The 13,049-nt window shown below is 34.6% G+C and overlaps 1 protein-coding gene across 12 annotated transcripts; it reads left to right on the plus strand.

The window, feature by feature from the left end:
* Positions 1-142: 142 nt before the first annotated feature.
* LOC107889289 (putative GPI-anchor transamidase) lies at positions 143-5,013 on the plus strand. 12 transcript variants are annotated; one of them, XM_041081659.1, is made up of 12 exons: positions 143-479; positions 1,294-1,335; positions 1,434-1,578; positions 1,844-2,073; positions 2,246-2,303; positions 2,668-2,745; positions 2,942-3,030; positions 3,285-3,366; positions 3,718-3,909; positions 3,997-4,315; positions 4,408-4,515; positions 4,676-5,013. In XM_041081659.1, exons 1-10 carry the CDS (start codon positions 328-330, stop codon positions 4,144-4,146), a joined length of 1,218 nt encoding a protein of 405 aa, XP_040937593.1. In that variant the 5' UTR covers positions 143-327; the 3' UTR covers positions 4,147-4,315; positions 4,408-4,515; positions 4,676-5,013. The 12 variants fall into 12 exon arrangements, with proteins under 12 accessions (XP_040937593.1, XP_040937596.1, XP_040937598.1 ...); XM_041081662.1 differs by having other exon boundaries at positions 4,680-5,013; XM_041081664.1 differs by having other exon boundaries at positions 4,687-5,013.
* Positions 5,014-13,049: the final 8,036 nt, after the last annotated feature.

The raw sequence follows: 13,049 nt of genomic DNA on the forward strand, positions 1-13,049 counted from the left end.
AGAATTTTTTAAGTCAAAAGTCAAAACTATACTAGTAAAACTGTTAATGTGAAGTCGGATTCGGGTTGGACCCGGAAATAAGATAAACGGGTTCTGAGTTAACCAAAAAAAGGTTCATGGGAATGGGATATTGGGCTGTCTAAATTTCAAAAAAGAAATTAATAATAATAATAATTAAAATTTAACTCAACCTGGTAACGGCGTCGTTCGGCTTTTCTTCTCTAGTGCCGCTAGTTCAAGCTTTGCTGCAGATTTCTAAAATTAGATTTATCATTCGTTTTCTTTGATCTGTTATTGCATTGGAAACGATATCGGCTGGAATTCAAGATGGAAACTTTCATAAATCCCAAATCACTTTTTCATTTACTTTTATTACCATGTTTGCTTCTCTACAGTTCGATTGCATACAATTCTTCTCCTGTCGAAGCCGCCATGCATACTAACAATTGGGCTGTCTTAGTTTGCACCTCTCGTTTCTGGTAATAAAAACAACCTCAATTTGTGCACTTTTTCTATATTTCCCCTTTTTTTTTCTTTTCATTGAGTTTTAGGATCAAATGAATCATACTCGTGTAATATTGGGGATAATTAAGATAACCCATCTTTTTCTCCCTTAATTTTTTGTTTGATTTGATTTCTAGCTACATTTGTTTGGCACCAATCTGAAGTTGAGAGGATATAGGAGAGACTTTTAGATGCTATTTTGATGTGTAATTCATTTGATTGTTTGAACTCTGTGGCTTTGTTTGATTATGTCATTGTAAGTTTGATATAATGAAACTCTGCCTCTTTGTACTCTGAGAAACTTTTTTGTGTTTTGATATTTGCTTATTTTCTTTGTGCAAGTCCTTTTGACCCCTCAAACTAGTGGTAATTACTAATGATGAATAAACTATCAGCTTTCCGTTTTTCTTTATTAGAAGCTATTCTTTTTGTTAGTGCTGGTGAGGTGTTCCTCAGTCGATGATTTCAAAGCAAATGCTTTTTTTTACTTCTGGTTTATCAATGCAAAAGCAAATTCAAATGTGGTAATGGCTGTGGTCAAGGTTCTGCTCCTCAACAAAATTCTCTTTTCTCACCTTTCTATCTTCTGGAGCAATGAAATATTTAGATGTTTGTATGGGACAGCTATCTCGTTAGTTTCTGTCACTTAACAAGGAAGACAAATTCGAACAAGGTTGCACTACACTATTTTTAACTTCCTTCCTCTTACTGTATTTGATCAGCTAAAACAGAGCACAATGTAGAGTCCTGAAATTGTTAATTGAAATAATTGTGAATTTTCCCTTTCAGGTTTAACTATCGTCATATGGCGAACACTTTATCCTTGTATAGGTAACCAGGCACCAACCTAGTCTTTTCTTTTCTTTTCTTTTTTTCTGTTATAATTTGTTTATTTTGGTTAATTTTTTTTCCTTTGTTTGGATTTCCAGGACAGTTAAGCGACTAGGAATACCTGATGAGAGGATAATACTCATGCTTGCAGATGACATGGCCTGCAACACTAGAAACAAGTACCCTGCTCAAGTTTTCAACAATGAGAACCATAGACTCAACCTTTATGGAGATAATGTTGAGGTTAGTTCTTAGTGATCAATTACTTAATTGGCTTGATTGTGTGGGTCGGCACAGGCAAGAGGGGGGCAGGGAGTGTAGGCCACGTGGTGGGCATAGTAAGATGGTCTACCCTAATGTAACGTGCATGGTACCAAACATTGATTATCTTAGGTGTTTCACTGGGTGCATATTGTTGCATGTTGTGCTTGAAGGGTTGTCCTTTTTCCCCCTTTTATTACTCTGTTCATTTGACCAACCCTAATTTATCCAAGTTGTAATCACTCAGGTAGATTATCGAGGTTATGAAGTAACAGTGGAAAATTTTTTGCGTGTTTTAACTGGACGTCATGAGACTGCTGTTCCAAGATCAAAGCGGCTTTTGAGTGATGAAGGCAGTCACATTCTTCTATATATGACAGGGCATGGGGGAGATGAGTTTTTAAAGTTTCAAGACTCGGAGGAACTACAGAGTCATGATTTAGCTGATGCTGTGAAACAGATGAAAGAAAAGCACAGGTGAGAACATAGGAAAAAGCAAATGATACTATTTATCTACCCAATACTTTAAAGCAAAACATAGGTAGGAACCTTGATTCATGTTTTGCTTTATATGCACTTTGCTGATGCTCTATAGTTGTAATTGCTATGCGAAAATGGACTCGTACTGTTGCTGATGCTGCAAATTCAGATTTAAGGAATTGCTGATAATGGTGGACACTTGTCAAGCAGCCACTCTCTTTAATCAGGTTTTTATCTGCTTTAAATAGAGCTTTACTTCCTCAAATCTAACATTATTCAAAATTTTCCCATAAAATTATGCATTTCTGATAGGAATATTGCTCTTTGACCATTTATTTATGTGGAAAATGTGTTTATTTGTCAAAAGATTCAATTTTGTTCGAACTTCAAATAGATCCATTGCTGCATGAAATCACATTTTAGCCCACCTCCTGATAAGTATGTTGTCATATACATTTGCAATTCAGGACTGTTTTTGATTGCTTATAGATGCGACATTCTGAAACTTCTATGTTTGTAGGCAATAAAATGCACTTTATCTGATAACTGATCTGATGCTAAATTGATGATCTTTTTTCTCTATTTTTGCAGTTTCAGTCCCCTGGCGTTTTGGCTATTGGAAGTAGCATGAAGGGAGAGAACTCGTACTCACATCACTTGGATTCTGATGTAAGTGATCAGAGGAAATTGTTTTTTCCTTTTAGCACCCTCTGAATGACATGTCCCCCCCCCCAAACAAAAAAAAAGAAAAAAATGCCATGCATGTATGTATTTATCACCTAAGTGGTATCTGGTTTTGGTAGGTTGGCTTCCTGGTTACACAGATACATGTTCTCATTCTTATTCATTTCTTATTTTACTGCAGGTTGGTGTATCAGTTGTGGACCGTTTCACCTATTATACCCTTGCTTTTTTTGAGAGGCTAAATATATATGACAATGCCTCATTGAGCAGGTACATCCGCTTCAGAATTTATAATAATAAGATAGCTACTTTTGTTTTCGATCTGAAGTGTCTTAAAATCCTTATTGAGCTTTTTCTTGTCAAGTATTTCAATTTTCAATTTTCTTGTATTCTATTTAGCATGCTTTTCTCAATTGAAGTTTTCTCTCCTCATCCATTTAAGTTGGTTTTTCTTTTTGGCATATTTGTCACTTCCTCAGCATTTTCATCTGAAAAGTAAACTCTGGTTTTCTGGTTATTTGCAGTCTTTTCAGTTCTTACAATCCAAGTTTGTTGATGTCTACCGCATATTACCGCAAAGATCTATACAAGCGACGTTTGGAGGAGGTATGAAGTTTCCAAATCTGTTTTTAATATTAATATTTTGTGCCTCTATATGTTTTTAGATGCTTGTACTTTGTACTTCTCTAATATTTTTGTGAGGAAGCTTTAGTGCCTATTGCCGGTAATAAACTTCTTACTATCAGCTATATATGCTTGTGTTGGTGAATCTAGTGTTGCACCATGAGAGCAGTGTGCGAATAACTTTCTCCTATCAAATCTGCATTATTTACTGCCTGTATTATTGTTGGTACAGTTTTCAGTGATTGAAATTTCTGAGTTCTTTGTATCGTGATGAAGTGCCATGTACAATACCTAAGATCGAGGCATCGTGTAACCAAGTTTCTTTCTCTCTAGGTACCTGTTACGAACTTCTTTGGCTCGGTCATGGAAACGATACATACTGATGCAGCCTACAAAGCCCTTTCAAGGAGAAATTCTGGCAGGTTTGAAGACGAAATGTCTTTGGATCAGTCAGTGCACCACATTGAGAGAAGAATGTTGATAAAAGTAAATGATGGGGACGAAATTCACGACATTAACCCTGAGGTGATTGTTTGTACCCTTCTGTTCTGCAGTTATCTACTTGCCTTAAGCTATATATAATCCCTAGCTTACAGTAGGGAAATGCACAAGTTATTGCAGGGTGAAGAAGGTGCTTGTAAATGTCCATGGAGTACCTTCCGTAACAAGTTTCAAAAGGCTGAAAATGTTGATTCCTTAGTGAACTATGGCTTAGTAGCAATGATTCCTTTGTTGGTGATTTCGACATGGCTGGTTCAGTGATCTCTCTCATTACACTTTCTAAAAAAAGGACTGCATTTGCTATAGCTTTGGTGCAAATTTGTTTACTCTGAAGCTTGTATTCATTGATTTTGATGACAACTTTAATGTTCATCAACGCCCCTTTCTCCTGGGAAACTATTTCCTTGAATCACAATAGAAACAAAGAAGGGTAAGGCGACATATAGTCTTAAGAACTTGAGTACAATGTGAATATAAACCGATAGTACAGCCTCCATCCACAAAGTAATTAATGTTCTACAGGATTTCCAGTTGATTTTGTGTGGCAGCCGTTAATTTCAACAATTTACGCGATTCATCATGAAAATGCAACTACCCAACCAAGAAGACATCATTAATCAGTCCACAACAGTAAGTCAACCTCAGCTTTTATAAGCAAAATTGATAGCTTTTATCAACCTTATTTTTAAATCAAAGGAAGCAACCTTCTTGGTGTTTATTAATGGCTATTTCTCCTTGCTTCTGTTTATTCCTTATTCGATCCATGGCTTAATGTTGTGAACTTATGAAGCTAGTGGACAGCTTCCCCTAATGGCTGAAGCTCTGGAAGCTGAGTCAACCCAACCCTCTGCTCAAGACTAGCTACTCATCATGAACAGAAGAAATGAGAAAACAATCCCAAAAGGGCCTCAATCTCCAAATATTAATGGCTTTAGAGGCATGTTTGCTCCTCCAGGACCACCTCCAAGACCTCACCACCACCACCTATAATTTTCATAAATTTTATGTACTTCCGTTTCGCTCCCTGATGAATAAATCTGGGTAATTTTTTAATCCTTTCTGTTTTTAATCTTTTCCTGTTAAGATATGTCATTTGAACTGGGAAATTAATTTTTATTCCAGGCTTTATATGCTTCTTTTTAAAGAGAAAATTCAATAATAATAATAATAATAATAAACTTGGGAATTCAAATTCCCTGTGGTTCTAGTTAAAAATGGTTAGATTTTAGCGGAGAGGTTTAGAAATGCTGAGAAAAATTGAAGCTACTAGACTTTGATGTTCTAGGTTTTAACTTTCACCTAATCTCTATCTTTATATTGTCTGACTTGAAGTTCGGGGACAATTGATTTAACCCATTATAATTTATAAAAACTAGCCTCACCACAAGAATCAACGTAACCAAATCCATTATAACTTACCCCCTTCCAATCTGTTAATCCTCTTTGGTTATTAGGTTGGGTTATTGTGTTTGAATAATACATCTCTATTTTTATATTATAAATTATAAATATATTTTAAACAGTCAAAAAATATTAAATCCAGATTTTTTCGGTCGGGTTGGTTCAAAATTTCAAAACTGGTAACCAATCAAAATAATAATAATAAAATCCAATTAAAGCAAAATCGACTAAATTTACTCAATCGATTTAATTAATTTTTTCGATTTTAACTGAAAATCATTTAATTTGACTCTAAATATATTTTAGATTGTACTCTTCAATACCTTTTTTTTTATTAGAGTTAATTTAGATAAATACTATTGGTAATTATAATTTCAATCACAATCTAAAATACAATTGTTAGGCTTTAGCATTAAAGTTCCGTACAACTTGACTATAATTAATTAATTTCTTCAATTTGCAAGTTCAATCACTGAAAACCAATAAGCAAAGCAAGCCAGGTTCCATACAAAACTAGACATGATTAAACAAATTCTGATGCAAATATTAACGCATACGAATACCATCAATCCATAAAAGAGTGTTGGAATGCCATCTTCAACCTTAAAATGTGATTCCCCTCTATCTATTTTTCATATATTTAGAATTTAATCTATTTATATTTAGATTTAAAAATAGAGTAAACTATATCCATAGTCACTTTTATTTATTTCAAATTACGTTTAGTAGCTTATATTTGAAATGTTATGTTTTAGTCATTGAGTCGTTAATTATCATTAACAGTATATAGTAAGCTGATCTAGCACGCTAATTTATCATTTAAAAAAAAGGGTTAAATTATACAATTGATCCTCATATTTTTTTCGTTTTGAGCAATTTAATTTTTTCTTTTATATTCTTCTAACTTTCTTTTTTTTTTCTTCATTATTTTTCATTCTCTTCTCCTTCTCCCTCTACTTTCCTACCTTATCCATTTCTTTTAACATATCAGAAAGTCAATTTGGCAATGAAGAAAGAAGCATGATATGGGTTTTATGAGTTTTAGTTATAGGCAATGATGACTTTCAACTTCTTACTTTTTTTTCACTGCGAATTCAACTTCTTGATATGTTAAAAGAAATGGAGAAGGTAAGAAAATAGAGAAAAAAACACAAGAGAATCTAAAATAAAGAAAAAAAAGTTTAAAGAACATAAAAGAAAAAAAATTAAATTGCTCAAAACGAAAAAATATAGAGATCGATTGTATAATTTAACTTAAATTTTTTGTTTGAAATGATGATTTAACATGCCACTTCAGTTTACCATTACACCGTTAACAACAATTAACAGTTCAGTGGCTAAAACATTACAATACGATAACGTAAGTGACTAAAACGTAACATTTCAAACATAAGTAACTAAAATATAACATAAGGTAAACAAAAGTGACCATGGATGTAGTTTACCCTTAAAAGTATAAGTGTAATTATTAACACTGTTAAAATTTTTATGTTAGTCAAGTTTATTAAGCATTATTTTCTTATTACGTGGCTACGAAGTGGAATTTTTGTTTATTTCAAAATTTCAAACCAATGATTTTAATTGAAAAAGTTTGACGAGGTTAAATGACCATTAGACTTGAATTTTAAAATCTGAAAAATAGAGCTAGAGAAACTAAATTCTTGAAAATAAAAGTAGATAGATTAATTTCCAAATGTATGAAGAGTATAAGAACTTGCAATATATTTTAACCAATTGGTTAACCACTAAAAGTAAATGATGTAAATACCGAGAAAATTTTAATTTTATGGAAGTTATGGTACCTAAATATGTGTTTTTTTATTATTTAAACTTAAATAAATTACTATTTAAAAAATATTTCACATGGAAAAATTATGTAAATATGCTGAAAAAATTAATCGAGAAATTAGGTTGTTTTTTTGAGAATTTATCGGTTTACGTTGTTTTTAGATAGAGAAAAAAATGCATCTTGTAGGCACGCTTTCACTGATCTGGCAAAGAAAGCATGCCCTGTAGGACACGTTTTTTTCTCTTTCCTAAAAGCACATCTTACGTGGCGCGTTCTCTTTGCCAGATCAATGAAAACGTACCCTGTAGGACATGTTTTCTGTCCAACGGTAACATTTCCTGACAAGTAAAAATTCCAACAACTATGGGACTCCAACAACCATAGTTTTCCCCTATAAAGCCCTCCAACTCTCATTATTTTTAACTCAGCTCTCAATTTTCACAATTTGATTCTCTATTTATTGTTTTCGATTTGTTATTCTCAATTGTCAATTCTTGATTTTTTATTTTAAATTCCCAATTCCATTTTTTTAAAATGTTTAAATCTTTTTATTTTATTTTATTTTATTTTATTTTATTCATTCTTCGATGGCAAATCAACTTATTCATTTGGATGACAAGCACATTTCTAATATTCAATTACAAATGGTAAGAAAAAATTATTAAATTATTTAATTTTAATCAGTTAATTATTATGGTGTTCAGAAAATATTATAAAATTATTTTATTTTAAATAGTTAATTATTATATTGTTTAGATTATTAATTTTTTATATTTATATTTTCAACTGGAAGAACGAATTTTGGAAACGTACATAAACAATGTAAGTGAAGGTGCACCACTTATCATCTATGGTCACTTGTGAGATGTTGGATTTTTATACGTGGCTCGCAATGTTTGAGGAGACTAAATTGGACCCTCCACTTATCAATGTTTTGGTTGAAAGACGGAGATCGAAGACACACACATTTGTTCCATCTTTCCTACGGTGAGTGTACAATTACACTCGAGGATATTAGTTTATAACTCGATCTATCGGTCAACAGGGAAGTTGTTACGGGGCCAGTGATTAGTGTTGATTGGAGTGTAACATGTGAGCAACTATTAGGGAATGTGACAAACAAGTTTAGGGTAGGCGGATTGAGATGAGATGGTTGGAAGACAACTTCAAACATATCGAGGCCTCTGCGAGTGATGTGGAAAAAGAACAATTCGTGCGAGCATTCATCTTGAGGTTAATCAGGAGTCTGCTAATGCCAGATAAATCTTGTAATCTGGTACATTTAAGGTGACTACTAATACTAGCCAACTTTGGCCCTAGTTGATTATGGTTATCCTGCGTCATATTCATCTTGAGTTGGAAGGCTTTATATAGGGAAAAATATGGTTGGAGTCCCATAGCTGTTGGGGCTTTATAATCGTTGAAATTTTTGCCTGTTAAGAAATGTTATTGTTTGACAGAAAACACGTCTTATAGGACGCGTTTTCACTGATCTGACAAAGAAAATGCGTCATATAGGATGAATTTTTAGGATAGAGAAGAAAACACATAATAGTGATAACGTATCTTGTGGGACAGTTTTCTTTTCTCTCCAAACATAATGTAGATCGATAAATTTTTAAAAAAAATAGACCTAATTTCTCAATTGATTTTTTTCAAACATATTGAGATAATTTTGTCATTTCACATTGAATTAATTTACTTCAAAATTAATAAAAATTAAATATGTTAATAAAAATTAAATATGATATATTAATTCATTTATTTAAATTTCAAAATTAACCTATCAAACCATCTCATCCACTTGATTTACAATTTCTTTTTAAAAAAAATCTATTCGGGCAATTTACTAAAAAAAGCCCTTTTTTCGTTAATTACGGAAATGGATCAAATTTTTTATTATTTAGGGAAAATGACCATTTTCCCCGAAAACGCTTTCACGTCAGCACGAATTCATTATACATGTCAGCAAAACATGTCCCTGGGGGAGCGTTTTGCCCCCCTTTTTTAAGGTTTAGGGTTTTTTTAGGTTTAGGATTTTTGGTGGGTTTTAGGGTTTAAGGTTTTTAATGGTTTAGAGTTTTAGGGTTTTTAAGGGAAAAATTAATGAACACTTAAAGTTGAGGTTTAATTAATTAAATTAACTATGAGAATAAAAAAATTAATTAAATTAGGGTTTCAAGTTTTTTAGGGTTAGGGTTTTAGTGGTTTAGGGTTTTTAGTGGTTTTTAAGGGAGAAATTAATGAACATTTAGAGTTGAGAGTTAATTAATTAAATTAACTATGAGAATAAAAAAATCAATTAAATTAGGGTTTTGAATTTTTTAAGGTTAGGGGTTTTGATTGTTTTAGGGTTAGGGTTTTAGTGGTTTAGGGTTTTTAGTGGTTTTTAAGGGAGAAATTAATGAATGCTTAGAAATTAATGAACACATTCAAGAATGATGCACTTTCAGCAAAATTTCGGAAAAAAGCTTCCATATGGACGCTCTTTTGCTACAGTGGTATCAGATAAAATAATTTTGAGAAGATGTTTATGAACAAATAGTGTTAAAAACGCTTCAAGAATGATGTACTTTCAGCAAAATTTCAGAAAAAAGATTCCACGTGAACGCTCTTTTGCTACAGTGGTATCTGAGAAAATAATTTTGAGAAGATGTTTTTGAACAAATAGTGTCAAAAACGCTTCAAGAAGGATGCACTTTCATTAAAATTTCAGAAAAAAACTCCTACGTGGACGCTCTTTTGCTACAGTGGTCTATGATAAAATAATTTTGAGAAGATGTTTCTGAACAAATAGTGTCAAAAACGCTTCAAAAAGGATGCACTTTCAACAAAATTTTGAAAAAAAGCTCCCACGTGGACGCTCTTTTGCTACAGTGGTATCTGAAAAAGCCTTAAACTATAATTGAGCCAAACTTCATTCTCAGGTTGCATAAGTTACAACAAGAGAAACTGAGGATGAGTGAATGTGTTAGTGTTGTTATTTACTATGATGGCAAGGTCTGTGACAACGAGAACGGCGTTGTTTTTTTATTGGAGAGTACAGCACGACTGGTTTTTAACCAGAACATAGATTTCACAGAATTTCGTAAAAGAATTAGGCGTAAAATCTTCGGAACAACGCCAATAAAAGTTTTGTCTATTAAGTATTGATTTTGTACTTCGGTTGATCCCGTGAGATATGACTCATTCGACATCAAAGGTTCTCGTAGCTTGGAGGCAATAGTGCAGACTCATCTTGCTAGTGGATCACCCTATCTTAAGTTATATGTACAAATTTCATCACCAATTGATGCATTTGCGACCTTGACATCTAATGTTGTTCGAGAGGAATACACGACCCCTGCCCGACACACCGTTAGTGGGTGGCAAAACACGGAAGTGCCCGTGTTTGGTAGCAGTATGGAATACACAACCCCTGCACGACACTCTATTGGTGGATGGGACATGCACCTCGGTGGGTCGATGTTTGATACTGGAAATATGTACTAGGGAATGACATAAACTTCTAGTGGTTGGCAATCCACATCGGATTGGGGACGTTATGAAACATCTAGAAGAATAGATGATGTACTCCCTACGAAATCCACCGGTGAGGAGACCTCGTTCGTTGCAGATGATGGTGGATTAGATGATGAGTCCGATGTGGATCCACCTCGAGAGCCCGGCCCCGATGGTGCAGAAGTTGGATTATTTTCTAAACCGGAGCCTGTTTCAACCATACCTGAAGATGTTGAAGGGGGTTCAGATAAAGAAGAAGAAGATCCGCGATTCAAGGTGTATTCGCCTTCAGCCCACATGCATAATGTCGATCTATCTCAAGATGATGCATTGGAGTTTCCAGATCTACCACACAGAAGGCGTAACCGTACAAGTTCGTCATTGGATTCGGGTGAAATTGAAGTTGGTAGGGAGTTTTCCAATAAGGATAGTTTTATTTCTGCATTAAAACAATATAGTATCATGAACGAGGTTAATTACAATATGGTTAAATCCAAATTCGATTAATTTGAGGCCAAGTGTGCAGTGCAAGACGGTACGTATTTATGGAATATCATGGCCTCATTGAGGAAAAGGACATGCTTCTGGGCGATAAAAAAGTACCAAGGTCTACATACATGTGTTGGCGGTAAAGTATCACTAGGTGTTTACGGTTTTTGAATAAAACTGTTATTACGTAATGTTGCATTATTTAACATACTTCATTGGCAAGTGTTTCACAAGATCATCCCAAGATGGATTCAGATATGATTGCTAGCTTAATACTACCGACGCTAAACGCAGATCCGAAGACTTCAGTGCCGGTCTTAATTGCCAATATTTGTAGCCAATTGAAGTACACGCCCTCTTACCGCAAGGTTTGGATAGCTAAGCAGAAGGCGTTGGAAAATATGCATGGTCGGTGGGACGCTTCATATAATGAAGTGTGGCAGTGGTGTCAGGTGCTGGAGAGATATGTCCCAGGTTGCATAACAGACCTTGAAACGACACTGCATATTACAACGACCGATTGCTTCGTGGATGCCAAGTGTTCAAGCGTCTGTTCTGGAGCTTTAAGCAATGTCGGGACACATTTATATACTGCAAGCCATTGGTACAAATTAACGGTACCTTTATGTATGGTAGATATACCCATCGGCTATTGCTAGCCGTGGCACAGGATGGCAGTGGAAGAATCATTCTAATTACGTTTGCAATAACACCGGGGGAGTCAGGTGATGACTGGAATTTCTTTCTTTCTAGGTTAAGGAGGCATGTCTGCCCTCAACTTGATATATGCATTATATCAGATCGGGGCACTGGAATACTAGCGCAATTGTGCGATAAGGAAGCCACCATCGGTATTGCCTAAGGCACGTTGCGTCCAACTACTACGTGCAATATCGATCAACAACTAAACGACGACAAGTGACCAACACGGGTATTTAATCTCTATTAATATAATTTTGTTTATAATATTCAATTTATTCTGAATGGAAGAGTGGTATGTAATTTTCGTTCTCAACTTATATTGGCAGGGTATGAGATAAGTAATGACCGTTTTCATGAGATGTTAGCGATTTTTCATTCAGTTAACAAAGAAGGCGCAGACTACCTTTGTAACATACCTTTCGAACAATGGACACAAGCATACAACGGCGGCCTACGATATAGTCATATGACCTCAAACCTGGCTGAATACATAAATTTTGTTCTAAAAGGAATGCGTTATTTGCTGATAACAGCTGTTGTGCGAGAGACATATTTTCATTTAGCGGCACTATTTCCAAAGTGAGCAACGAGTTATAAAGGTCAAATGCAAGGAGGCCATGTATGGTGCGCAAAGGTATTGCGAGAGATTAACAATGAGAAGGCCGGAGCCAACACTATGCACACAGTCTGTCACGATCACGACAACCTATGGTTTCGTGTGACGGAGTTTGACAGACCGAACCAAGGTATTATTGAAGGGCAATATCGTGTACACTTGAGAAATAGGACATGCGACTGTGGGGTTTTTGACGCACTACGTTATCCATGGGCTCATGTAATTGCAGCTTGTCAGAATCTCCGTCTGGATCCCATGATGTATGTCGACCAAGTGTACAAAATAGAATACATGTACAACGTGTGGAGATACGTATTCCCACCAATCCCAGATGAATGTAAGTGGCCGTCTGTATCGCTTGCTCCATTTAACTATTACCGGATAAAGAATTGCGTCGCAAACCAAAGGGTCGACCTTACTCGACTAGAATACGTAACAATATGGATATCTGAGAAAGAACGAACCAACAGAGGTTGTGAGGATGGTGTAGGAACTCAGGCCATATAACTCGATTATGTCCAAATCGGAATAGCTGATAGTTATTGTAATAAAATTATGTTGCATTTGTAATGGCCTAAATTCAAGGTTATCGGAATAGTGGTTTCATAACCACAAATCTGATTTAAAGAGAAATTTATTTCAATATTTTTGCATGAAAATTGATAT

This window comes from Gossypium hirsutum, chromosome A11 (assembly GCF_007990345.1).
Source record: "Gossypium hirsutum isolate 1008001.06 chromosome A11, Gossypium_hirsutum_v2.1, whole genome shotgun sequence".
Taxonomy (NCBI): domain Eukaryota; kingdom Viridiplantae; phylum Streptophyta; class Magnoliopsida; order Malvales; family Malvaceae; genus Gossypium; species Gossypium hirsutum.

Bases quoted from the DNA above. Each gene is read 5' to 3' on its own strand.
- LOC107889289 (XM_016813657.2), top strand. From the start codon at position 328: ATGGAAACTTTCATAAATCCCAAATCACTTTTTCATTTACTTTTATTA. The intron at 2,074-2,245 runs GTGAGAACATAG...CTGCAAATTCAG, and splicing joins CAGATGAAAGAAAAGCACAG to ATTTAAGGAATTGCTGATAA. The intron at 3,031-3,284 runs GTACATCCGCTT...GGTTATTTGCAG, and splicing joins GACAATGCCTCATTGAGCAG to TCTTTTCAGTTCTTACAATC.